Source organism: Marmota flaviventris, chromosome 5 (assembly GCF_047511675.1).
Source record: "Marmota flaviventris isolate mMarFla1 chromosome 5, mMarFla1.hap1, whole genome shotgun sequence".
NCBI lineage: Eukaryota > Metazoa > Chordata > Mammalia > Rodentia > Sciuridae > Marmota > Marmota flaviventris.
This window is the reverse complement of record NC_092502.1, coordinates 130421758-130447169: the sequence shown is the minus strand read 5'-3', so window position 1 is coordinate 130447169 and position 25412 is coordinate 130421758. Positions and strand designations below refer to the sequence as shown.

Genomic DNA, 25412 nt, shown 5'->3' with positions numbered 1-25412 from the left:
TGTTGAAGCTCAGTGTGATTTTAGAAAACATACACAACCAGTAGAACCACAGTGATCACTGACCATGACTGACGTCTTGCTCTAACTAAATTAAGCACATCAGGTTTTGTCCTTCACCCCCATAGCATGTGCTTTTTCTTACGTTTTTTATTTTGGTGCATTGTAATAGGGCATCATGATGGGATTTGTTGTTACATGTTCATATATGCGTATAATATAACAATCTACTTTGACCAGTATCACTCCCCAGCACTTCGCCCCTTCCTCTGCACCTCTGCAGCATGTGCTTTTTTGAGGCCGTGGTGTGAGAGGTTCCTTCCCTCCTGAAATGTGATGGCTCTGTAGAGCAGTCTTTTGATGTGTCAAATGGTTTTTCTGAGTTTCAAGTCATAGGCCATCTGCAGTTGGTGGCAATAGTGCTGTGTGGCAATTGACCAGGTCAGCAGGGAAAAGTGTGATCCTCGTCGTGTGTAACCACTGAGAGATGGACCACATATTTGCAAATTCTGTGGGCTGCCTTCACATGGAACAGCTGCTGCCAGGAATACCCAGCTTCCTTTGGCCTCCGGAAGCACTGGTGATTGTGTGGGGAAGGCATGCAGGACCGTGACTTCCAGGCTGTGTGTGGTCTAACTGGCACAGCTGCCACATTTTCAGCCTAAAACATAGGAAACTCTTCTTGGGCAAAGTATAGTGTGAATTACTGCAAATAGAAATAGTTGTAAGATCATTTGGGTGTTACATCTTCACCTTTGTCATCATGCCCCCTGTCCCTATAGGAAAACTGCATCATCCACCCTGTGGAATGAGCAATAGTCTAAAAGATGCTGGTTGGTGAGGTTCGCCAACTATGAAGGGGTGAAATGATTGTGAGATTCTAGCAGAAATGAGCATTCCCTCAAAGAAAGCTTATGTTAATGACTAGAATTAGTGATTGCTTTATGTGTACATCAGTACATTAAGAAAAAAGGGCTCAGGCTGGGCATGGTGGCACATGCCTGTAATCCCAGCAGCTTGGGAGGCTGAGATGGGAGGATCACCAACTTAGCAAGGCCCTAAGCAATTTAGTGAGATTCTGTCTCAAAATAAAAAATAAAAAGGGGCTGGAATGTGGCTCAGTGATGACAAACCCCTGGGTTAGATCCCCAATACCAAGAAAAAGGTGGGGGGCTCAGTTCAGAATTTTACAACACTCATACAAATATGTTAGGAACAGGAGGTACAGAATATCCAAGGTAAAGGTGTATCTTAAAAAAAAAAAAAGATTCATTAATGGTAAATGTATATCCTAATACTAAATTAAATGAAATATAGCAATGTAAAATTAGTCATCTTATTTCTGTTTATTTTTGCAGTGTTGGGGGTTGAACCAAGGACCAGGTACATGCTATAAATGAATCATTATATAAACCAGAGGTGTTAGTACATTCACAGTGTTATGCAACCGAAGTCTCTGTCTAGTTCCAAACTGTTTTCTTTAGCCCAGATGGAAACCCTCCATCCGTTCAGCAGTCACTCCCTGTTCCACTCTCTCCCATCCTTAGCAGCCACCAATCTTTCTATTTCAAGGGATTTGGCTTTTTTAACTTGGTATCATATTTTCAGGTCTCATTCACATTGTAGCATGTCCCAGACTTCATTCCTTTTTCTGGTAGAATAATATTCCATAGTTTGGATGTGCCACATCCTGTTTCTCCGTTGAACTCATGATGGGCATCTGGGCTGTTTCCTCCTCTTGGCTATTGTGAATCGTGCTGCTGTGAACAGGGGTGCCCAAGTAATTCTTTGAGTATCTGCTTTGAATGAATTCTTTTTTATAAGCCTATAAGTAGAACTGTGCACACAGATGTGCCCCTGACACTCTGTAGAGTGGCATGGTGCATTTGCTCCATAAAAGGTGGTGGTGGCAGTTGTAGGACTCTGCTTGCACCCACATTTGATTTACTTCCTCCCTGTGTCAATTCTATAAGAAGAATTGCTATGGTAATATTATTTGTATTTGACTTTTTTGGGTTCAGATTATTTCCAAAATATGTTAGACTGTCTTATATTTGAAAAAGTTATATAGAACATATAATTTTTTACTTGATGTTCCTGGAAGTTACTATGACTATAAATTACTACAAATTGTTATAATATGGTTCTCAGCACGTTCGGACTTTCTGTCTAGATTTTCTTCTTTTGTTGTTGTTGTTGTTTTGGGGTTTTTTTTGGCATTTTGCTTTTTGCTCTATTGAATTGCTATACTTAATGAATGTGTTAAGAGAAGCCTCTGTAATTAGGTTGCTTGGATTCAAATATCATCTCTACCACTTACTGGCTCTGTGTCTGTGACTACAGAATTTTCTCCCTATGCCTCAGTTTCTTCATTTGAAAAAATAAATGCCACCAACCTCATAGAGTATTTTGAATATTTAAGGGCTTGCCCCCACCACCCCCTGTGTGGTGTGCCAGGGCTGCCATAACATAGACCCACAGACTAGATGGCTTAAATAATTGATATTTATTTTCTTTTTTTTTTTTTTAATTTTTTATTGTGGGTTGTTCAAAACATTACAAATTTCTTTTTTTTTTTAAAGAGAATTTTTTAATATTTATTTTTTTAGTCTTCAGCGGACACAACATCTTTGTTTGTATGTGGTGCTGAGGATCGAACCCGGGCCGCACGCATGCCAGACGAGCGCGCTACCGCTTGAGCCATATCCCCAGCCCCCATTACAAATTTCTTGACATATCATATTCCACACTTTGATTCAAGTGGGTTATGAACTCCCACCTTCACCCCATACACAGATTGCAGAATCACATCAGTTACACATCCATTGATTTACATATTGCCATACTAGTGTCTGTTGTGCTCCGCTGCCTTTCCCATCCTCTCCCCTCCCCCCTCCCCACCTCTCCCCTCCCCTCCCCTCCTCTCTCTCTACCCCCTCCACTGTATAACCCTGAGGGTCTCCTTCCATTACCATGCAATTTCCCTTCTCTCTCCCTTTCCCTCCCACCTCTCATTCCTGTTAAATGTTAATCTTCTTCTCCTGCTCTTCGTCCCTACTCTGATCTTAGTTACTCTCCTTATATCAAAGAAGACATTATTTTCTTAAGAGTTCTGGAGGTCAGGATCTTCAAGATCAAGATGTCAGCAGGATTAATTTCCTGAAGCTTCCTTTCTTGGCTATGTTCTTGCTGCTGCATCTTTATGTGGCCCTTCCTCCAAGTGCATGCCCCTGTGTCTCTGTGTGTCCTAATTTCCTCTTATAAGGACACAGTCAGATTGGATTAGGAGCCCCTAATAGCCTATTTTTAAGTAATCTCCTTTTTAAAGGTTCTATCTTCAAATATGGTAGCATTCTCAGGCACTGGGGTTGGAGCTTCAGCACATGAATTTGAGAGGGACATGGATGTGCCCCTAACACTCTGTAGAGCCCTTAGCATGGTGCTTTTGCTCCACAAAAGGTGGTGGTGGCAGTTTCAGGACTCTGCTTGCACCCACATTTGATTTTCTTCCTCCCTGTGTCTAGAAACCAGGTAACCAAACTGTCCTAGCATCTTGAGGAAGTACACTTCTCTATGGAAGGGACCCCAGGTAATAAGCTTTAGTGATCTTATAGCTTCTGTTTAGTTAATCTGAAATTCTTATTTAATTCCTGGCCTTGAGATTGTCCTAAAAAGGTGAGATTGGCAATTATCTAAGTTCCAGGTAAGTTATTTGGCACTTTGTGATGTACTGTGGTTACTGGAAGAAGGCCTAGCATTTTCCAAATGGTCTTGTCACTTTTTAAAAGCTGTGGCTTCCCCATGACATAAAATTTGCCATTTTGACTATTTTAAGTGCATATCCACATTGTTATGCTTCCAAATAACTACTGACACCTCAAGAACTTTTTCATCACCCTGGACAGAAGTCAGCACTCATTAAGTAGCTCTGCTTGCCCCCTCTCCCCCTACCCCATCCCCCTCTACTTTATTTTCTCCCTCCCTTACCATTTTAACCCTCCTGTAGGGGCCACCCCAGGAGCAGCCAACTGGAACCAGCTTCCTTTGCTCCAGGGAAGGGATTAGGATTAGGGAGACCACCCAGGCAGGGGCTTGGCCTGGCCCCTCACCATCCTCCCCTCTTATTTACCTTTCTCTGAAAGCCCACTTTGAAATGGCCCCACTCATTTGTGCAGAAGGTCAAAATTTGTACCAGAAAGGGTGGGGACAAGTTGATAGTGGGGAATAGGGGTCACCCTTCACTGTAGTGCATACCAGTGGGTCGTGCTGGCATGCGGATGTGGAACTGCTGTCAAACTTGCGCTGTTGGAGAGCAAGTCATCTGCCAAGGCTCCCTGGGTGTAACTCCTGCATCCCTGTCCCCATCTCTGTGCTTGCAGACCTACATTGGCTCCATCATCGCCTCGGTGAACCCCTACCAGCCAATCGCTGGCCTGTACGAACATGCCACCATGGAGCAGTACAGCAGGCGCCACCTGGGCGAGCTCCCTCCGCACATCTTCGCCATCGCCAACGAGTGCTACCGATGCCTGTGGAAGCGCCACGACAACCAGTGCGTCCTTATCAGGTAACGCGCAGGGCTAGTGCAGGCCGCCAGGGGGCGCGAGGGAGGAGGCGTGGGCTCTGGTCCTGGAGAAGGAGGGCTTTACCAGGATTGGCCCAGCTCACACCTGCTCTGAGACCTGGAGAAAGGCTTTTCTCACTACCTGATTTCTCAGATGGAGCTTTCTGTTTTGAGTAGTTTGGTGACTGCAGTTTTCAGAAAACATGCACTTAGAAGAGCTAACTTTGAAATCTTAAAAAAGCAGATGTACCATGTTGTTGGGCTCTTTGCTTAGTTAGAATTGCTCCTTTCACCTGTTCATTGTCATTTTCTCACTCCCTCACTCCCTGCCCGCAATTTGCCTTAATTGTTCTTTGGTTTGTTTCAGTTATGTGGCATGGTGCTGTCTGTTTAAGAAAATGCTGCATGGTTCTTCCAAATTTAAATGTTTTATGTATGCTAGTCAAAATGCCTGTATCCTCAAAAAACCTTTCTGTTTTCTCTAGTCTAATATGATAAAATTACTCCAGATAGAATGTCCCAAATTTAAGACTTGAATAATCGGGTGCCTCTAATGTTTACCCCTAAATTATCTACAGAAATGGATTTAGTATGGATATGGCAAAAGAATGATGTAAGAACATGTTTATTTCAGTTTTTTTAGTAGTGAAAAAATGCACTTGTCATATCTATTTTAGACAACATCCAATTCATTTTGAAAAATAAAGAACCAGGAACCCCACCATCAAACCTTTATCACTAAGAACTGTCCAACAGTAGTAGAAAATATGTATTTTTTAAAAAAGATATTTCCTGGTTTTGCTGGGTGTAATTGTGCATGATTGTAATCCCAGCATTTTGGGAGGTTAAGGCATGAGGATCTCAAGTTCAAGGCCATCCTGGGCAACTTAGCAAGACCTTGTCTCCAAATAAAATTAAAATGGGTTGAGGGTGTAAGTTAGTGCCCAGAATGTGTAAGACCCGAGATTCAGTCTCCAGTACTGAAAAGAAAATTCTTAATTTCCATTATTAATTAGTTCACATTGATCTCATCACATATATTTAGTGATGTCCTCTTTCATCTTCTTGTTAATTATTTAAATTGGAATTGTGTTCTGGTTGTGATCAGCACACCCCTGGATGATTGCCAAAGCAGATGTGATGAATGTTAGTTGTAGTGAGGTTTCCATGGACTATGCAAGCATTTCATTCATTTGTCTGTCTGGGTGTTTATTCATGGAACATGAGCATTACTGAGGAGTGATGGTCTAATAAAACTGCAAAAGTGAAAGATTTTGATATGTTTTAGGTGACTTCCCAGTCCCCACTTGTGGCACAGTAATTAATATTTTAAAAAGAAAAGGGTAGCTGGGCACAGTGGTGCCCACCTGTAATCCCAGCGGCTGAGGATCCTGAGGCAGGAGGATCACAAGTTCAGAGCCAGCCATAGCAACTTAATGAGGCACTAATCAACTAGTGAGATAGGGCTGGGGTGTGGCTCAATGAGATGTTTGCATTGGAGGAGGACAATAAGAAAACCATCCTGGCCCCCCACACTGATTTCCAATTAAATGGAAATAAGGCATAAGAAGACAGATGGAGAGCCATATGCCATCTTTAGAGTCCCAGCCAATTGGGCTTGCTAGCACTGTAGCCCAAAATTAGACCTACAGACAGACAGAAGCACCTGGTTGTGAATGGGTACAGCCAGGTAGCCGGTGACCACAGTTGTTGTGAGAATCCAATTCCCAGATAGTGAGGAACAGATCGAACGGCTAAGTGTGCTCAGCCTTTCTCCCTAGTTCTCCCACCAGGGAAGCCACACCTACTGCTGGGGGGTGGGCAGGTGTGCCAGAGGAGCCTCTCCTCAAGATCCTCAAAACCCAGGCAAGGGAATGGAGAGTCGCCCTAACTGAAGGCACCTGAGACACGTTGACACTGTCCCCTATGGTATCTAATTGAAGGTGAGGAAGAAATAATTGGCTATTTTTTTGAAGGATTATGGTGTGTTGGACACTGTGCCGGGAACTTTCCAGGTACCAGTGCATGGAACCCTTCCGGCAGCTTTTGATGTGGGCCCTCTGTGTGATACCTCCAGGAGCCATTCAGAAAGCGACTTTCAGGGGAGTGTTTTTAAGGGTGGTTTTGACCTGTTATTGTCCTTGTGGTGATTTCTTGTATTTCTAACAGATGGGAATTACACACATGGGAACAACTGTGCTCATTCCCTGTTACTATTAACAATGTGTGCGTGTGAGTTGTAGACATTCATTTAACCTGATTTATTGTTGATCAAAGTGAAGCCACTTTCTTACAATAGAAACAGCTTTTAAGAATAACATGCCTAATAATATAACTTGACTGATAGTTCAGTAGAAGCACTATGTGCTTGTTTCTTAGATGACTATGTTAAAGTTTTGAAGTTAGAATTAAAGGTCATTATATCAGCATACAGTATATAATTTCATAAGATGAACAGAAAGAGAACCTAACCTGTTTTTAAGAATATCAAATTGTTAGTCCCACTTACATACCTAAATATTTCATGGATAATTGCTTGTATTTATTACTTCCAGTGGAAAAAAAATGAGAGCATGACTAATATATCCCTTGCTAGACAGGGCAGTTTAGGAAGAAAGTGAGAAATCAAATGAGAGCCTTGTGCACGCACGCGCGCGCACGTTAGTGTGTGTGTGTGTGTGTGTGTGTAAATAAAATAAAAGGAGGTTGACATTTCTATTCCAAAGACCATAGTATTTAAAAATTAAGGGGGTGGGGGTGGGAAGTGAGTCTCAAACAGAAAGCTCTTATTATGTAAGGTTGATGAGAAAAGAATAACTGTGTATCTAAATTAACTCAGGAAACAGACTTTAAGAATATAGTTCTCACTAAAATGTGTTTTGATTTTAACAGATCTTTCCAGCAGTCCTTTTTTCTTTTTAAGTTGGGTGTGGGGGTGTATGGAGCTGTGGAATTAAGAGAATAAAATTGAGTCTGAAAGTATAAATTGCTGGTTACAGGAGCCTATTTAGTGTTCCTTGGGTGTGATCTGCCCTCTGGTGGATAAAATGTGTTACTACTTTCAAAAGATTCTCTTGGTGCCTAGTGATGTTAAAATCAGAAAATATTTAATCCTTAGCCCAGAAATGAAAGAATGAATAAACAAATGAGTAAGAAGATAAGCCTCTTTGGATCTAGACAGGAGTTTATGGTCCAGTTTTTCATCCTGTGCCTGTGGTACAGGCCTTCAGGCCTCCACACTTATTCGTCTCATTTTTAAGACTGTCACCTCTCTTAACCTCTTCATTTTACTTTTGTGCATCCATTTAAGTGGAATCTTATGCTTTTATAGTTTTAAATGTAAAAATAAAACTTAATACATATGAACTTAAAACTCATTAGAATTTTTTTTTCTCATCTAATTAATAAGGTCAGCATTTGACCTTGGTTTATCTAGTACAGTTTTTCAGACATTGTGTTGGGCCATTAGGGTTTAGTTTATTATGGTCTTTTTATTATATATGACCTTTTAAGATAACAGAGAAGTACAAAGACAAAATTACAGCCAGTTAACGTGCATATCACATTGGCACTTATTCATGAGTTATGAATCAAGGCAGCCTCATTCTACAAAATAAATGAGAGATCCTGCTGGGAACTGACAGAGCAGAGGGTTTTGTAGGGTGGGAATCAGGAAAGAACCATGGAGAAGGGTCCGGGTGGTCAATATCAGGTTACCTTCTCGTAGGGGTTGAAGCCGAGTAGACTGTCTTATTGCACTGATTCAGGTAGACTGGAGTCTCCTGTTTTCAGAAAAAAAAAAAAAAAAAAAACTAATCTGGGGACTCAAAGCTTCAGTTTTGATTATGTGGCAATTAGCATAAGTGATTCCATTTTGGTTTGATCTGGTACATGGGGACTAGTGCAGGAACCCAGCCTAAACAATGGCTTCCCATCGTTTTTGTTTAACAGTGAATAGGCCTGAGGCCTGTTTCTGTTTGCAGCGAGGCACCCAGGAAAGGGTCTGGTAGAGGCCAGCTTTCAGCAAGATGAACAATCCAGAGTGACTATTGGTTTATGATCTTCACTTTCTCTTCTTCTTTTTTTTTTTTTTTTGGCTTGTTGGGGGTGGAGTTCAGAATGTGAGCAATTTCTGCTTAACTGTGTCTTTTGTATCCTGGAATGATAATTGGGTGTTTGGTCTTTTTCTGTTTCTAGAAATGATGGCTTTGGAATGCTGAAGAAAACTTAGGTCCTGGATTGGAAAGGCACCAAGCAGAGCAGGGCATGGGTCAGGGCTCTTGCTCCTGTAATTCTGCAGCAGGAAATGGGGTGGGAAAGGCAGTGAAAGGGAGCTGAAGTCCATTGAGAAGACTCATTTGTGTGTAATGCTCTAAGGAACCTCGGGGGCAGTGTGTGGGGAAGCTGAGGCTGGCAACTCAGTTTGCAGAGGGACTTACTAAAGAGACTAGCTTTCAGCAGCAAACCCAAGACTTGAACTTAACTCTCTCTGACATAAGAGAATCCTACTGCTTGGTGTAGGGCCATGTCTTTAGGGTTTTGTTTTCTTTGCTAAGACTTTTAAACTTAATTCTTTAGACAGAAGAGATGTTTCCAAAGTCTTCTAACAAGATAGGAAGTGATCTGATTTATATTTTGAGAAAATCACATGGCTCAGGAATTTGATTCACAGGAAGAGAAATGTTTGATTGTCAGATGCCAACAATAAGTAGGTGTAAGGTGTTTTAGTCAGCTTTTTCACTGCTATGTCTTAAATACCCAACCAGAACAACTTTAGAGGAGGAAAAATTTGTTTGGGGGCTCATGGTTTCAGAGGTCTTAGTCCATAGAAGGCCATCTCCATTCCTCAGGGCTCAAGGTGAGGCAGAACATCATGGTGGAAGAGTGTGGTAGAGGGAAGTGGCTCACATGATGATCAGGAAGCAGAGACTCCATTTGCCAGATTCAAATATATACCCCATAGCCACACCCCAATGAACCATTCCCTCCAGCCACACCCCACCTGCCTCCAGTTACCACTCAGTTTATCCCATCAGGGATTTTTCACTGATTAGGTTAAAGATATAGCCCGATCTTTTCTCCTCCAAACCTTCATTGTCTTACACATGAGCTTTTGGGGGACACCTCACATCTAAAATATAAAAGTACAAAGAATATATTTTAGGTTTTGTGGATAAGACCACCTCTGCTGCACTACTCAGCTCTTTGCTCACAGATGGGATGAAAACATGGTAAAGTAGACTGTGTACCAATAAAACTTTATGTGTAAAAACAGGCAGCAGGTCTGATTTGAAGGTCATCATTTGCTGATACTGCACTGAATCGAGGGAATACGACATCACCTCTACGGCTAGGAGATTAGCTGGACCACTGCACCCTGTGTGCTCTTTTCCTGCAGGTGTGTTCTGGATGCCTCCTGTCTGTTTCCTGGGGATGTTGCTCTGTCTTTGAGCCTCACTGCTTCTGATTCTTTGACCTTTCCTCCTCTGCTGGATCATTAGCATTATCACTCAAAACTTTTTCTCTCTCATTTTTTTTTTTTTATTTGATAGAGCTGGGGCCTTGTGCATGAGAGCAAGCACTCTACCAACTAACCCAGCCCCCTCTCACTCAAAACTTTCTAATATGTCCCTTCTTGGGGACAGAAAGGTGTGTCTTTGATCCCACAGCCTCTTTAAGCCACCCACTTTCTGCAGCAAGCTGTCCCAGCTCTCCTGATGGCTCTCCATCCTTCTGGATTTCTGGTTGGTTCTCTGGCCACTTCTCAGTTCCTTGATCATTTTTCACCTTTTTTTCTTCTGAACTTCTTATGCTGCTCTTTCCTCCTGTGTCTGTGTGTCTCCCAAGACTAACCTATGTCCCCCGAGTTCCCTGAGTTCCAGACTTCTGCCTCCTAGGTATCATCACTGAGATGTCTTATGGGCACCTCAAGATGGTGTGTTGTAAACTCTTACAGTTTTCTTCAGAATCGTGCTCCTCGTCTTCTGCTTCCCTTTCATCCTGTCCTTTCCCGAGTCTGAGACTGAAAATCACTCTTCTTAATCTAAAAGTTATTCTTTTTTTCTTTGTGGTATTGGGGTCATTCCACCAATGAGCTAAAAAATTTTTAAAAATAAAATAAAAAATGTTTTGGACAGGGGCTTGCTAAACTGCTGAGGTTGTCCTTGAACTTGTGTCCTCTTTCCTCATCATCCCAAGTAGTTGGGATTGTGGATGTGCACCACCAACCCTATCCAGAAGTCATTCATTCTTGGGGCTGGGGCTGTACTGTAGCTCAGTGGTAGAGCACTTGCCTGGTATGTGTGAGGCACTGGGTTTGATCTTTAGCACCACATAAAAATAAACAAAGTAAAGGCATACTGTTCATTTATAACTGTAAAATCTTTTTTAAAAAATTATTCACTCTTTTCTTCTTCAACTTAAAGTAGAATTACATACAGTACAATGTCTTAAGTGATCTTGAGTATAGCCTAAGTCTTCACAGATGTACAGTCATTACCAACACCCAGAATATCACACTAGCAGGCTCCCTGGGTCTCAGGGGTCATTACCCATGTCTGTCAATTACTGAGCCATGTGGCTTTGGCCCCCCTGTTTCCTTTCTCACCTCCCTCCTGTCCATTTTCCACACAGAAGTCAAAACCATTCTTTTGAATCTTAAATCTGGCCATGCCACTGTCCTGCTTAAAGACACCTGATGACTTTCCATTATGCCTATAAAAACCCAATATTTTTAACATGGACCATGCAGCTTCTGGATTATATTTCTTCTCTTTTTTATTTTCATTGTTATAGTTACAGAATTTCGATGTGTTTTTATTTTTATATTTTGTTTTTGGTTTAATAACATAAGATCATTTTGGTTCGAGCAGATAGACACATTTTTGCTGAAGCCCATTTGTACTTACTCTCCTGTCGGCACCAAAGCAGAGGTCTATAATCATCATGGACTTATGAAGAATTAAAAAGAAGTAGGGACAGACGGGGAAAGAGGTGGGGGAGAGTTAGGTAAAAGTGTACTACTTTCAGAGTTCTGTTACTTTGACATTAATGTCTGAGGACATCTGGCATATTTCTGTGTTTTAGCAATATGCGAGTTATTTAATTTTTTATTCTTTGTCTTGTTGATATAACACTTGCACATCCCCATATGTGAGTAGTTACCATTTGTCTCCTGGTGCAATCTTTATTAGTAATTTTTTTTTTCATTACTATAGTAAAATTTCTGAGATAATCAACTTGTAGAGAGAATAGGGGGTGTTTTGGCTTGTAGTTTTGAAGGTTCCTGTCTGTGATGGATTGGCCCTGTTGGTTTAGATCTGTTGTGAAGCAGCACATCCTGGTGGGAATGTGTGATAGAACAAAACCTAATTCACCTAATGGATAGGAAGCAAAAGAGAGAAGAAAGGGCCAGAGTCCCACAATCCCCTTGGGAGCACACACTTTGAGGGGCCTGAGAACCTCACAAAAGGCCCCACCTCTCAAAGGTTCCATGCCTTTCTTTATTTTTTTTTTAATATATTTTATGGGTTTTAGTTGTAGTTGGAAACAATGCCTTTATTTATTTATATGTGGTACTGAGGATCGAACCCAGGGCCTCCCACATACTAGGCGAGCCCTCTACCCCTGAGCCGCAACCCCAGCCCCAATTCCATGCCTTTCAGTAACACCACCCTGCAGACCAACACATGGGCCTCTGGGGGACATTCACGATCTAAACAGTAGCCCAGCCCTGTCTGAATTTTCTGAAGCTGCTTTTAAGGGCAATAGTTTTTCAACTTGGCTTCACAGAATCATCTGGAACGTTTTGTTTTGTTTTGTTTTTAAATGCTGACGGCTGACTTCTACCCTGCAGGACTGGATGAGGGATATGTTGCTGATGCTAATGTGAAGCCAAATTTGAGAAGCTCTGGTGCAGAGCACACACACATCAGAGTTTTACTTTTGTCTAAGGTTTACTGATGCATCAAAAAGAAGTACTTACAGAATAGAGGACACAGAAACCAATCCACAAAACTACAACTATCTTATATTTGATAAAGGGGCTAAAAGCATGCAATGGAGGAAGGATAGCATCTTCAACAAATGGTGCTGGGAAAACTGGAAATCCATATGCAACAAAATGAAACTGAATCCCTTTCTCTCGCCATGCACAAAAGTTAATTCAAAATGGATCAAGGAGCTTGATATCAAAGCAGAGACACGCCGTCTGATAGAAGAAAAAGTTGGCTACGATCTACATACGGTGGGGTCGGGCTCCAAATTCCTCAATAGGACACCCATAGCACAAAAGTTAATAACTAGAATCAACAAATGGGACTTACTCAAACTAAAAAGTTTTTTCTCAGCAAAAGAAACAATAAGAGAGGTAAATAGGGAGCCTACATCCTGGGAACAAATCTTTACTCCTCACACTTCAGATAGAGCCCTAATATCCAGAGTATACAAAGAACTCAAAAAATTAGACAATAAGATAACAAACAACCCAATCAACAAATGGGCCAAGGACCTGAACAGACACTTCTCAGAGGAGGACATACAGTCAATCAACAAGTACATGAAAAAATGCTCACCATCTCTAGCAGTCAGAGAAATGCAAATCAAAACCACCCTAAGATACCATCTCACTCCAGTAAGATTGGCAGCCATTAAACAACAACAAGTGCTGGCGAGGATGTGGGGAAAAGGGTACACTTGTACATTGCTGGCGGGACTGCAAATTGGTGCAGCCAATTTGGAAAGCAGTATGGAGATTTCTTGGAAAGCTGGGAATGGAGCCACCATTTGACCCAGCTATTCCCCTTCTCGGTCTATTCCCTAAAGACCTAAAAAGAGCATGCTACAGGGACACTGCTACATCGATGTTCATAGCAGCACAATTCACAATAGCAAGACTGTGGAACCAACCTAGATGCCCTTCAGTAGACGAATGGATAAAAAAAATGTGGCATTTATACACAATGGAGTATTACTCTGCATTAAAAAATGACAAAATCATAGAATTTGCAGGGAAATGGATGGCATTAGAGCAGATTATGCTAAGTGAAGCTAGCCAATCCCTAAAAAACAAATGCCAAATGTCTTTTATATAAGGAGAGTAACTAAGAACAGAGTAGGGACGAAGAGCAGGAGAAGAAGATTAACATTAAACAGGGATGAGAGGTGGGAGGGAAAGGGAGAGAGAAGGGAAATTGCATGGAAATGGAAGGAGACCCTCAGGGTTATACAAAAGTACATACAAGAGGAAGTGAGGGGAAAGGGAAAAATAATACAAGGGGGGAGAAATGAATGACAGTAGAGGGGGTAGAGAGAGAAGAGGGGAGGGGAGGGGAGGGGAGGGGGGATAGTAGAGGATAGGAAAGGCAGCAGAACACAACAGATACTAGTATGGCAATATGTAAATCAATGGATGTGTAACTGATGTGATTCTGCAATCTGTATATGGGGTAAAAATGGGAGTTCATAACCCACTTGAATCAAAGTGTGAAATATGATATATCAAGAAATTTGTAATGTTTTGAACAACCAACAATAAAAAATTAAAAAAAAAAGTACTTAAAGATTCTTGAAGAAGATGTGATGCAGTAAGGACAAGTCTAGCTGGAAATGGGCAGAGAGGGATATCTGTGACCATCAACCGCCAGCTGTGTGGGTTCTCTTTGTATATCATCTCTTCTTCAAGTGCATGTCCCTAACAGTGAGAGCTGATGACAGGGACAGTTCTTTTCTTTCCCTTGACCAAGTCTTTTGTATGCTCTTCGTGGTTGTCTTTTGTCATGTTATTCGAGGTGGGTGAATCTCAGGGGAATGACACAGCCAGGGTTTCCTTGTTGCCATGCCACTGCTCTTGGTGGGTAGGGGAGGGACTTGACTCCTCTGCGTGTTTCTTTGTTTTGGAGATGTGCCACCCTGAGGGGGTCCAGATGGCAGGAAGGTGGAGAATCCAGGGAACCATGAGGGGGTTTGCAGGCACAGGTTTGGCAGTGGCATATGGCTCTTGCTCTGTCATTCAGTTCCTCGTATCCATTGGCCATGTTCAGCTCCATTGGCCAACTGACCGCCCTCACTTCAAGGGATGTTGGAATGTCCCCTTCTGTGGGCTGAGAGATAAAGAAGTGGGTTTGGGGAATGACATTGTTTCTTCCTCACCTATTTTAACTAAAGGACTTATCCTCTAGTGTTCATTTTTAATAATTCAGTCACCAACAGCTGCTAGGTAGGCATACATTCTTTGAAATATGGAGAGTTATTTAAATGCTTCCTTGAAACTTTCTCTCTCAGCGTGTGTGTTATATGCTCAGTGCACTATGGCCAAATGCCTTCCTTGCGCCCAGGTATGTGGGCAAGCTCAGCCCTGTGCTCAGAAGATTCCAGCTGCTGATAAAGGAAACCCAACCGAAGCTGGCCCTAACTTCCACGGGTCTTTGATTATCTCAAATAACACTGGGTGGGACAGTTTCAAGGTTGGGGTTCAGCCATTCCCATTGGGCTCCTCTCTGCTTTTCTTGGCTTTTGCTTTATGATCTCAAGGTAGGTGTGGATTCTCAGGTATTTGTTGTCTGCAAGAAGGGGACGTTTTTGCTTGGTCATTCTTGGGTGTGTACCTACCTTGCCAGGAGCCCTGGGCACCCGCAACGTGATGTCTCTGAGGTGGGAATCATGGCGCCCTCCCATGCCCAATGTGCTGGGCCTGGACCAGCAGAGTCCCCCAGGGGTTATGTTACCCCATCTAGCTCCCTGGTGTTGTCTCTGAGTCATTTCCTCTCTTTTATTACATGTGCTTAATCATCCACCACGTTTTCAGCAATGCTTCTCTCTCCTGATAACATCCCAGGTCTTGGCAGGCATTCCACCAGATCGTTAGGATACAGAGGAACCCTTCTGTGAAGCCCGCCATCAAGCACTGATCAACCTGCTACCTCGCAAGGGCGTTTGTCCAGCTGTGCTCCTGATTATCCTTTTGGTTTTCTTTCCTTATAAGTTCAGCTTCTTTGCTTCTCCTGTTCTCCCCACAGTGTCAAGCATGGCGCCTTATACAAAATCTGTTGGGATTCTCCTTCCAAATCCGTCTCATCTCCGCACTTCCTTCTGCATCTCCTGTCACGTTACTTGTATCCTGGACCTGACCACTATACCCCGGGTAATAGCAACAGCCTGTCTCCCTGAGGGAGCTTTCAGCCCTTCTAGCGATTTCCTTCCAGGACTGTGCTCTCTACAGTACCCTTGACGGGTCAGTCTCACCCTCCTGCTCCTGCCTGTGCCTCTGTACCAAGTCAGTCTTAACCATCTTTCTGTGCTGCCTCTGGTGTGGCCCAGCTGCCCCGAGCAGTCCCATGTCCTGTGAGAGTCCGTCCAGGCTTGTCTGGCTACTGTACTTCACTCGCATTATCATTACCCGGAATCCTTCCCCTTTCCTCCGTGCCTGCCTCATTATTGCCAGTCTTTTGAGGCATGTCTCAGACCTCCTTTACTTCTTTCCATGGCACCCTCTGTCTAAGTTGTTTTGTTCACTTTCCTGACCCATCACTAACACTAGGTCTCCCAGGGGCTTCTGGGCAGACAAACCTGCTATTCTGTTCTGGCTCACTCTGAGGATGAAGTGATTAAGTGTGGGTCGTTCGTGTACCTTCAGGTTCATTCCTCATCTTCTCCAAAAAATTGACTAATGATTTCACATTCATTCACTTGCTTGAAGCTTGAAATGTGCTTATTCATTTAATATGTATGAACCCACTGCTCTGTTGAGGTGTTTGGAATACTGCAAAACAAAGCAAGATCCCAACTCCTGCAGGACTTCCCTGCCATGAGAGCACCATCCATTTTGGGACATTTACTTAACAAAAGGCAGTACTGTTCACCCATGTGCTAAAAGAGGCCTGTGTAGGACTGAAGATGGGGCAGCCGGCAGGAGAAGGAACCTTTGCCTCCCTTTAACTCAGCTCTTCTACAGAGGAATTTTTCGAAATCTCCCTTTTCCCACTTTTTAGCAGTTGTTCTGTTGAGGAATTATGTGCCATTGACCACACTGGTTGTTTAAAACAGTACATACACTGAGAAGCACAAACTTCTGCATTTTGTCTTTCAGTGGTGAAAGTGGGGCAGGGAAAACCGAAAGCACTAAATTGATCCTCAAGTTTCTCTCAGTCATCAGTCAACAGTCTTTGGAATTGTCCTTAAAGGAGAAGACATCCTGTGTTGAACAAGCTATTCTTGAAAGCAGGTATTTCTTTTATCCATTTTCTTGTTTCCAACTAATAGGATTTGCTTTCCCCAGCATGGAATAGTTTAGATCACCTGGTCGAGTTTCTCTTTTTCTTGCCTTCTCTCTTACAATTCCTTAAAAACCGGTCTTGACACGCGTAGCACCTTCTAATAGCCCCAGGAGCAACTCTTTCACTCTGGGAAGATGCTCCTGACCCTTCCCTGCTGGGCTAGTTTGCCATGTGGCTGGAGGAGCAGCCTCCTCCCTGCCTAGGAGGCTTTCCAAGCTTCTGAAGGACCTGGGCCATATGGGCACTAGCTAGTCTGGCAGCTATGGAGGAGAATCAAATCAGCTGGCTTTGGAGAGCATTTGCTATCAGTGGGAGCTAAACCTCCAGCCCTGTGTCACAGGGCCCAGTGTGCAGAGGAGCAAGGAGGGATCTGTCCAGCATTCCGCCATGGGGAGGCTCAGGGTGAGCAGAATGGCATTTGCGCAGCCTCTGCTGGGACAGATTAGTGACACGCATTTCATAACAGGAAGTTTCACAATTTTGAAAGGGGGCTGTGTGCCAGGTATCATCTGAATTGTTATTGAAGATAGGTAATTGCCTGGTATCTGATTTGTGCCTTAGAAGATATTAGAACTCATAGGGGAGGGGGTATTGCAGAGCCTGTTTTTTAGAGAGTCAGCAGACTATAAGTGATATATCATGCAACCTTTTTTTTTTTTTAAAAAAAAAAAAAGCAAACCCTTCATTTCTTTCAATTGTAGTAAAGTATACATAACCAAATTTAAAATTCCATCAACTTTTCCTTGTATAGCTCAGTAGTTATAAGTGCTTTCACATCATTGTGCAAACATCTCCACCCTCTATCTCCAGAACTTCTGTTTTCTCCTGCAGCCCTTTTTGCAAATAGTTTTGTTGGAACCCAGCCATGCTCAACTGTATCGTGTCTGGCTGCTTTCAAGCTACAGTGGCAGAGCTGAGTAGTTGCCACAGGGACCACATGGTCTGCAAAGCCTAAAACAAGTACTGTCTCGTCCTTTACAGAAGAAGTCGCCAACCCGTGGCCTAGCCTGACTCCATTTTACAGTGGCAGAAGATTCAAAATATTAAATGGGTTGCCCACAGGACATACAACAAATGGATGACATTTTCAGGACTGGAACCTTTTCAGCTTTTAGAATTTGAGGGCAGGCTTTTTCTTGCAACCCCTGACTCGTGTTTATAAACTGAGGCTAGTTTGCACAGGGATGAGCTGTTGTGGTCTTAGCCTGGTCTTATGCTTTGCCAGCGTAACTAGCTGTAGATTCTTGCTCTCATTCAAAATGGATGTGCAGGATGAACCCATTTCAGCAAGTGTTTGAAAAGTCTGCCTATTCTGAAAATAAACACAGCCACTCTGGGTCCTTTTGGTTGCAGATTTTTTTCTTTGTTTGTATATTTTGACATTTGTGAGAAATGCTTTTGCTGTTTTTAAATCTGCCCTAATTAATAACCATCTACTGTTCTCATTCCTTCACAGCCCCATCATGGAAGCTTTCGGCAATGCAAAAACAGTGTACAATAACAACTCCAGTCGCTTTGGGAAGTTCGTTCAGCTGAACATCTGTCAGAAGGGAAATATTCAGGGCGGGAGAATTGTAGATTGTATCCTGTTTCATTTACTTTTTGTCTATAGCATGTAACTGTTGTCAGTGAAAATTGTTCTGATTTATCCCAAAGCCCCAAAAGGAACATGAAATGGATCTTAATCTGGCTCTACCTTTTATTTCCTTTTTTTTTTTTTGGTGTCAGAAATTGAGCGCAGAGAAACTTAACCACTGAGCCACATCCTCTGCCCTTTTTTATTATTTATTTATTTATCTGGTTAATTACTTATTTATTTGGGGGGATACCGGAAATTAAACTCAGGGACACTCAACCACTGAGCCACGCCCCCAGTCCTCTTTTGTATTTGATTTAAAGACAGGGTCTCATGAGTTGCTTAGTGCCTCACTTTTGCTGAGGCTGGCTTTGAACTCGTGATCCTCCTGTCTTAGCTTCCTGAGCCACTGGGATTATAGGCATATGCCACTGTGCCTGGCAAGGCCCCACTACTGAAAGGTTCCACAGAGTTCCCCACCCCCGACTACCTCCACACTGGAGATCAAGCTTTTAGCATGTGAACCTTTGGAGGATGCTCTCAAAACTATATCTAAACCATAGTAATTATCAAACATCAGATATTTGTTTTAAATCATTTTCATCGAATAGTTTGGGACATGATGAAGTATCAGGTGTCAGGCTTAGAATTCAGTTGACATGAAGTAGTCTGGGCTTTGCTTGTTTTTTGGCACTGCAAGTTTCAACCTCAGAGGAATAGGGAACTGTAATTAATCAGGTAACAAAGAACAGAAAATTGAGAACTAGTGTAACGTGTAACATCTTTGTTTTATTCCTTGACTTGCCATTGCTTCTCACATGAAGATTTATTAGAAAAAGTGAGTACATGCTTGAATTCATATTTTTTCCACAGTAACAATTTTCAGAAATTCTTAGTTTGTGTGAATTAAGCAGAGGAAACGTCTCTGAATATAAATTTGGTTTCTCTCCGCAGAACCGAGTAGTAAGGCAAAATCCTGGGGAAAGGAATTATCACATATTCTATGCGCTGCTGGCAGGGCTGGAACATGCAGAGAGAGGTAGGCGGGAAGGGGCAACACCAGATGACCTGGGTCAGAGACTCCTTCTCCACTTGGGACATTCACTCGTCAGGAGTAAATGATGATGCTGTCCACATCCATCCATGGCCGTGGAATGTGATTAATGAGGGTACCGAAAGATACCCAGTTCATTGTAGGGCAAAATAATATCTAGAAAGGATGATCAATAGAGCGATCTTGAATTTTTGTTTGTTTGGGAGTCTTGGAACATTTTTAATTTGAAGAATATTTATGAAAAATATACTATGATAGCTGGTTTTACTTTTAAACCAAAGCCAAATAAAAGTAATTTCTAAACATTTGATTGTTAAGAGAAAAAATAAAACTCTCGTCAGTTTTTTTTTTCCTCCTATCCCATTTGGTATGATTAAGCTTTTTCTATTTTCCCTAAATTATGATTACAAGGAAACTTAATGATCCATTATTAGGGGACTGTTAGGGACATAGGATTATGTGTGTACTGTAGTTTTAAAAATCATAGAATGCAATCTCCAGCACAAAAAAGAAAGACAATAAAACAACAACAACCCCCCCCCCAAAAAAAAAAAAACACATATATACACACACACACAAAATCACAATGTGAACTCTTTTGAATTTTGTCTTACTCTGGCCAACTGAGTACTGATGGTATATTTTTCTTTTTCTTTCTGTAGAAGAATTTTATTTATCTGTGCCAGAAAACTACCATTACTTGAATCAGTCTGGATGTATAGAAGACAAGACAATCAGTGACCAGGAATCCTTTAAGGAAGTCATTGTAAGCATTTTTTAAAATTATTTTCTCTATTAACAAGCTACAGATTTCATTTTCTGTTTCAAAACATTTTTTTCTTTAATAGAAATAGTTACACTTGGAAGGATGTATGAGAATTCAGGTATTTTCTTCTTATACCAAGTAGAGAGGAAGACTGCCCCCCAGACTGGAAGGGAATTCAAGGAATCCTCTTTCTTTAGAAGGTGGCAAGTTAAGACCCAGGGGTGGCTTACTTGGAACCGCCTATGCAGAATGCCTACCCTCCACTAGGCAAAAACAAGAAAGTTCTAGGCTTTGCATTAGCACAAAGAGGTCCTTAGTTTTAGCTTATAAGTCAGATTTCTTTTGAAAAACAGCTTCCATACTAAAAACAAATCCCTCAGCTGTTGGACCCAGTGACCAGTGTGATATCATCCATTTCCTGGAGCCTAAATGTGACAGCCATTTCTGATTACATGAAGAGTGGGCATCTTAAGAGTGGCATGCCATGGTCTCTAGCAGTTCTTACACATCACAGGGACATTTAAGAAACCTGGTCATCTAGTACTATTAACAGCCTACCTGACCGAGCATGGCCAGGAGATTGTGGTATTGTGAGCCCACTTTGGGCCAGGGCCCTTACTAGAACCATGGAATGCAGTGCATCTGGGGTTGATTCGTGATCATTATCATCATCATCATCATAAATGCAGCTGACAGGAATCAAGCACAGTTGGTTCTCTGGATCCATGTGTTTCCTATCATCAGATTCAACTAACCTTGGAACAAAAATATTTTTTTTAAAAAAGTGTCTATACTCGGGGCTGGAACTGTGGCTCACTTGCCTGGCATATATGAGGCACTGGGTTTGAGTCTAGCACCACATATAAATAAATAAATAAAAGGTCTACCAACAATTAATAAACTATTTAAAATAAAAAGTGTCTGTACTGAACATGTACAGATTTTTTTCTTGTCATTTTTCCCTAGACAGTACAGTATAACAGCTACTTATATCCATTGTATTAGGTGTTACAAGTAATTTAGAGATGATTTAAAGTGTATGAGAGGATGTGCAGAGGTTATATGCAAATACTGTGTCATTATGTATAAGGGATTTGAGCATTCTGGGATTCTAACTTCTGTAGGGGATTCTGGAACCAGTCCCCTGTGGATATCAAGGGGCAACTACTTATTATAAGGAGTGGAGTTATATCTGTCCTCTTAATAACCCTATCAGGTCATTGGAATAGTTGTCTGTGTTCTGAGTCTCAGAGAGGTTGGTGACCAGCCTACCTTGATGCAGTGTGTGATGGAACCAGTATCCAAACACTTTTTACTTTTGGTACTGGGGATTGAACTTCGGGGCACTTAACCACTGAGCCACATCCCAGCCCCTTTTAATATTTTATTTAGAGACAGGGTCTCACTGAGTTGCTTAGGGCCTCACTAAATTGCTGAGGCTGGCTTCCAACTCACCATCCTCTGCCTCAGCCCCCTGAGTTGCTGGGATTATAGGTGTGCGCCACTACACCCAGCTTCCAAACACTTAACCGAAAATCCCAGACTCCAAACTACCAGACATAGCCCACCTGCTTTCAATGCACCTCAGATTTGTCTCTTTAGGTTGTTGTTAAAAGACCAGCAATTCTCTATTCCATATCCCATTTTAGTCTCATAGATTGTATAACAATGCCTTGTGCAATAGAATCCAAGTATTTTTATTTATTTTTTATTTTTTTCCAAGTATTTTTAAAGTGGTCAAAAATCATACATCATCTCTCCACATCAAATGGTATATCCTTAAGTTGAAAATGAAATTTCAAGACAGGGTGAGCTCAAATATGATTGTCTTCCTCTTTTCCTGTCTTTTAAAGATGTCACCATTTCTAATTCAGAGTGATGTCTTCCATTTCTAATTCAGAGTGATTTTTATCACTAGTCCCCCCCCCCCCACACACTGCTGTGGTACTGAGAGTAGAACCTGGGCCTCACACATGCTAGGCAAGTGTTCTATTCCTGAGCGACACCCTCAGCCTTTTACCATCCCTTTCTTAACCTCTTAGTGGTTTCCTGTGGACAGCACCATTTGCAGTGTGTACACCAAGAGGCATGGGAATCGGCCCTACAAACCGGGCCTTATGAACTGTTTTTCTAAGTATTGTCAGCCTCTGTATTTCTGGGCCTCACATACAAAGATTCAGCCAGCCCCAAGTAGAAAATATGTTTTAAAACAACAAAATGATTGCATCTGTATTGAATATTTACAGGCTTTATCCCTTGGTATTATTTCTTAAACAATGAGTAGGGCAAAAAAGGCTGTCTTGTGAATTTTTTCCTTTTGTTTCTTTCTTCAAGCTGAAGAACAATAATGTTGATCACAGGCTGTTGTACCTGGAGACAGACAAGACTCTTAAATATCCCGGTCTGGTTTCCCTGCAGTCCCATGCTCCATGAGCTGGCTGGCCACTAGGGTGTACTTGGCATCTAGGGATTCCCTGGCCCTGGGAGGGCCCTGAGAAATTCCACGGGTGGAGTTACACTCTCTTCCTCTGGGGGCACCATTTTCCCACTCAGAACTGTGTGAGCTTTTTATTAGCTACAGTTAACCTTGGGAGCAAGGTTTCTTTTCAGCGATTGCTAGCTTTTATTGCTAAAGCAAAATCAGAGGTTTTGGCATTTAAAATTCAATCTTATGACCAGAGGTTATATCTTCTAGAAAGGATATTGACATAATGAATATACCTAACAAATTTATTCTAGTTAGACATCCAGTTTATAGAATATATTTATAGATCCTTAAACATTAATTTATAAATATTTTTTAGTGTTGGCTCACCAGTAGTATCAATGAAAACTTAGCTGATGTTCATTAAGTCACATATGAGACATTTTTGCTATTATTATTTAACCTCGTTCTGGAATTTCAAAATGGAAGGAGGGAAGGAGGGAGGGAAAGAAGAAAAAAATCATACATCATGTGTCATTCTGTGCACAATGAGGGTCTGTCATCTTAAACCTATGGTAAGCAAAAATTGGGAAATAATAGTTTAAGTAATTCATGTATTCATAAAATGAGATTCCCTTATACCAAGTAAAACATCAGTTCAGGTATATTTAATTATATGGGAAACTTTGCCTATTGTATAAGAAGTGAGGAGGGTAGGAGGTAGCTCTCTATAGATAATAAATATATATATATACATATATATATATTGCTATTATTTATATGAATTAATGTATACAAAGCAATATATATGTATATTCTTTTAAAATCAACATTTTCATATCATATACATATAGCAATTGTATGTGCAGAAAAAAGATTAGAACAAAAATGTATACCCAGATGTTATATGGCAAAATTCTAGGATTTTATTTTATTCTGCATCATTTTCTGTAATATGTTTTCAATAAACATATTGACTTTTTTTTTTCTTTTTGGTAATGGGGATTTAACTCAGAGGTACATTACCACTGAACTACAACTCTAGCCCTTTTTATTTTTTATTTTTTTTAGATTTTGAGTTAGAGTTGCTGATGGCCTCACTAAGTTAGTGATGCTGAACTTGAACTTGAGTTCCTCCTGCCTCAGGCAGCCAAGTTGCTAGGATTATAGGAGTACACCACTGTGCCCTACAAGAACATATTAACTTTTTAATAACTATTATATGATAATTTTCCTAATATAGTTTCTGTCATGCAGTCAATGCCTCTGTAGCCATAGGTTTCTTATCCATTAATTGTAGGTTAATTAAGCCTTCAATGGTTTTATCTGTACTGACCATGTATAGACCTTTTTTTCTTGTCATTATCTCCTAAGCAATACAACCATTCACACCACATTTATAATGTTAGGTAGTATAAATGATCCAAAGATGATTTAAATTTACATGGGAGGATGCATATAGATTATGTGCAAATGCTGCACCATTTTATATAAGGGACTTGAGTATGTGTCATTACTGATAACAGCTGTCCCACCTTACTGCCTCATGAAGCACTCTGCAGCCAGGAGTGACAGATGTGGTTCATAAACAGCATTAACCAAAGTCGGTTTTTATATACTCCATATGTGCAAAAATCTGCCATGTGCCAGGCACTGCGTTAGGCACCAGAGACTGCAGTGAACATGTCAGACGTGTTACCTGTCTTCTGCTGGAGAAAGGAAAAGATTTAGAACAGAAGTTTTATGTCATTTTTCTCAGTATTTCTAATATCAAATACCATTTAAATTTATATATTTTTATTTTAATTCAATGAAGCTCCTTTTCTCAGAGGTAGTGGAATCAAAGGGAAGGAACCACATTCTGTTGGAGCTCAAGGATTGTGTGTTTACAGAATATGCTAAAATGTTAAGGGAGAATAATTTATTTCTGTGAATTATGTAAGCAAGTGTCACTTCTGTTGTTTATTTGTAGCTATTAAAATTGTCTTGATTATGTTATATCCATTTATAAATATGTCAACATGAACCCCACTGTTATATATAACTATTAATGCACTAATAAAAACATTAAGTATATATTATTCTTTTTGTGGACCCTAATGTCAGTGTACTCTGCAATAGAACCTTTTGAGAATATTGCTTATTTCATTGAGAATGTTTTGTGTTTTCAGAATGCATCATTGACAACAGCTATAGTAGATGTAAGAACCTGCAGGGGTTTTGCAAAGTTTTAGTGGAGATCTGGTTTTTCCTGGGACAGAGGCAGTGAACCTGCACTCAATTTCATAGCCATTTTTAATAATTTTCTAAAATGCACTATAAATTTTTCAGTGAGGATGAAAAGCTATTTCAATTCAAAAGTAACAATTAATTTATTTTACTGCCTACATTTGACCCACCAGGATGGTGGCCGATAAAGTGTATGTGAGGTAACAAGAGCCTTTGATGAACAATAATAGTCTCTTCATTCCACTCCACAAATACTGTGGCCATGGACTCCAGCTGGAATTTCCTGATCACACAGACCTTACTACCTGCATCCGTGGGTTTCAAGTAGTACGTGACCATGGTTATGTATATATACATTCGTTCAGCATGAGTCAGATTTTTATTAAGATTTAAAGGATTGACTTTTTGCTTCATTTTGCCAAAGATGGAAACATCAGTCTCTTTCAGTCTCGGAAAAGGCAGAAGTTGTCAATCTAAAGAACATACAGATCGTCCACAGATAGTGAGTTTATTCAGGAAGTGATTTTGT

General features: G+C 41.2%; 1 protein-coding gene across 1 annotated transcript in view; it reads left to right on the top strand.

The window, feature by feature from the left end:
* Myo10 (myosin X) overlaps positions 1 to 25412 on the top strand; it is a 207028-nt gene that overhangs the window by 92789 nt on the left and 88827 nt on the right. The window contains exons 4-9 of the mRNA XM_027954392.2: positions 4377 to 4564; positions 16647 to 16781; positions 18290 to 18414; positions 19234 to 19247; positions 19364 to 19448; positions 20126 to 20229. Coding sequence (XP_027810193.2) covers positions 4377 to 4564; positions 16647 to 16781; positions 18290 to 18414; positions 19234 to 19247; positions 19364 to 19448; positions 20126 to 20229 — 651 coding nt within the window. The remainder of the gene's footprint in view (positions 1 to 4376; positions 4565 to 16646; positions 16782 to 18289; positions 18415 to 19233; positions 19248 to 19363; positions 19449 to 20125; positions 20230 to 25412) is intronic.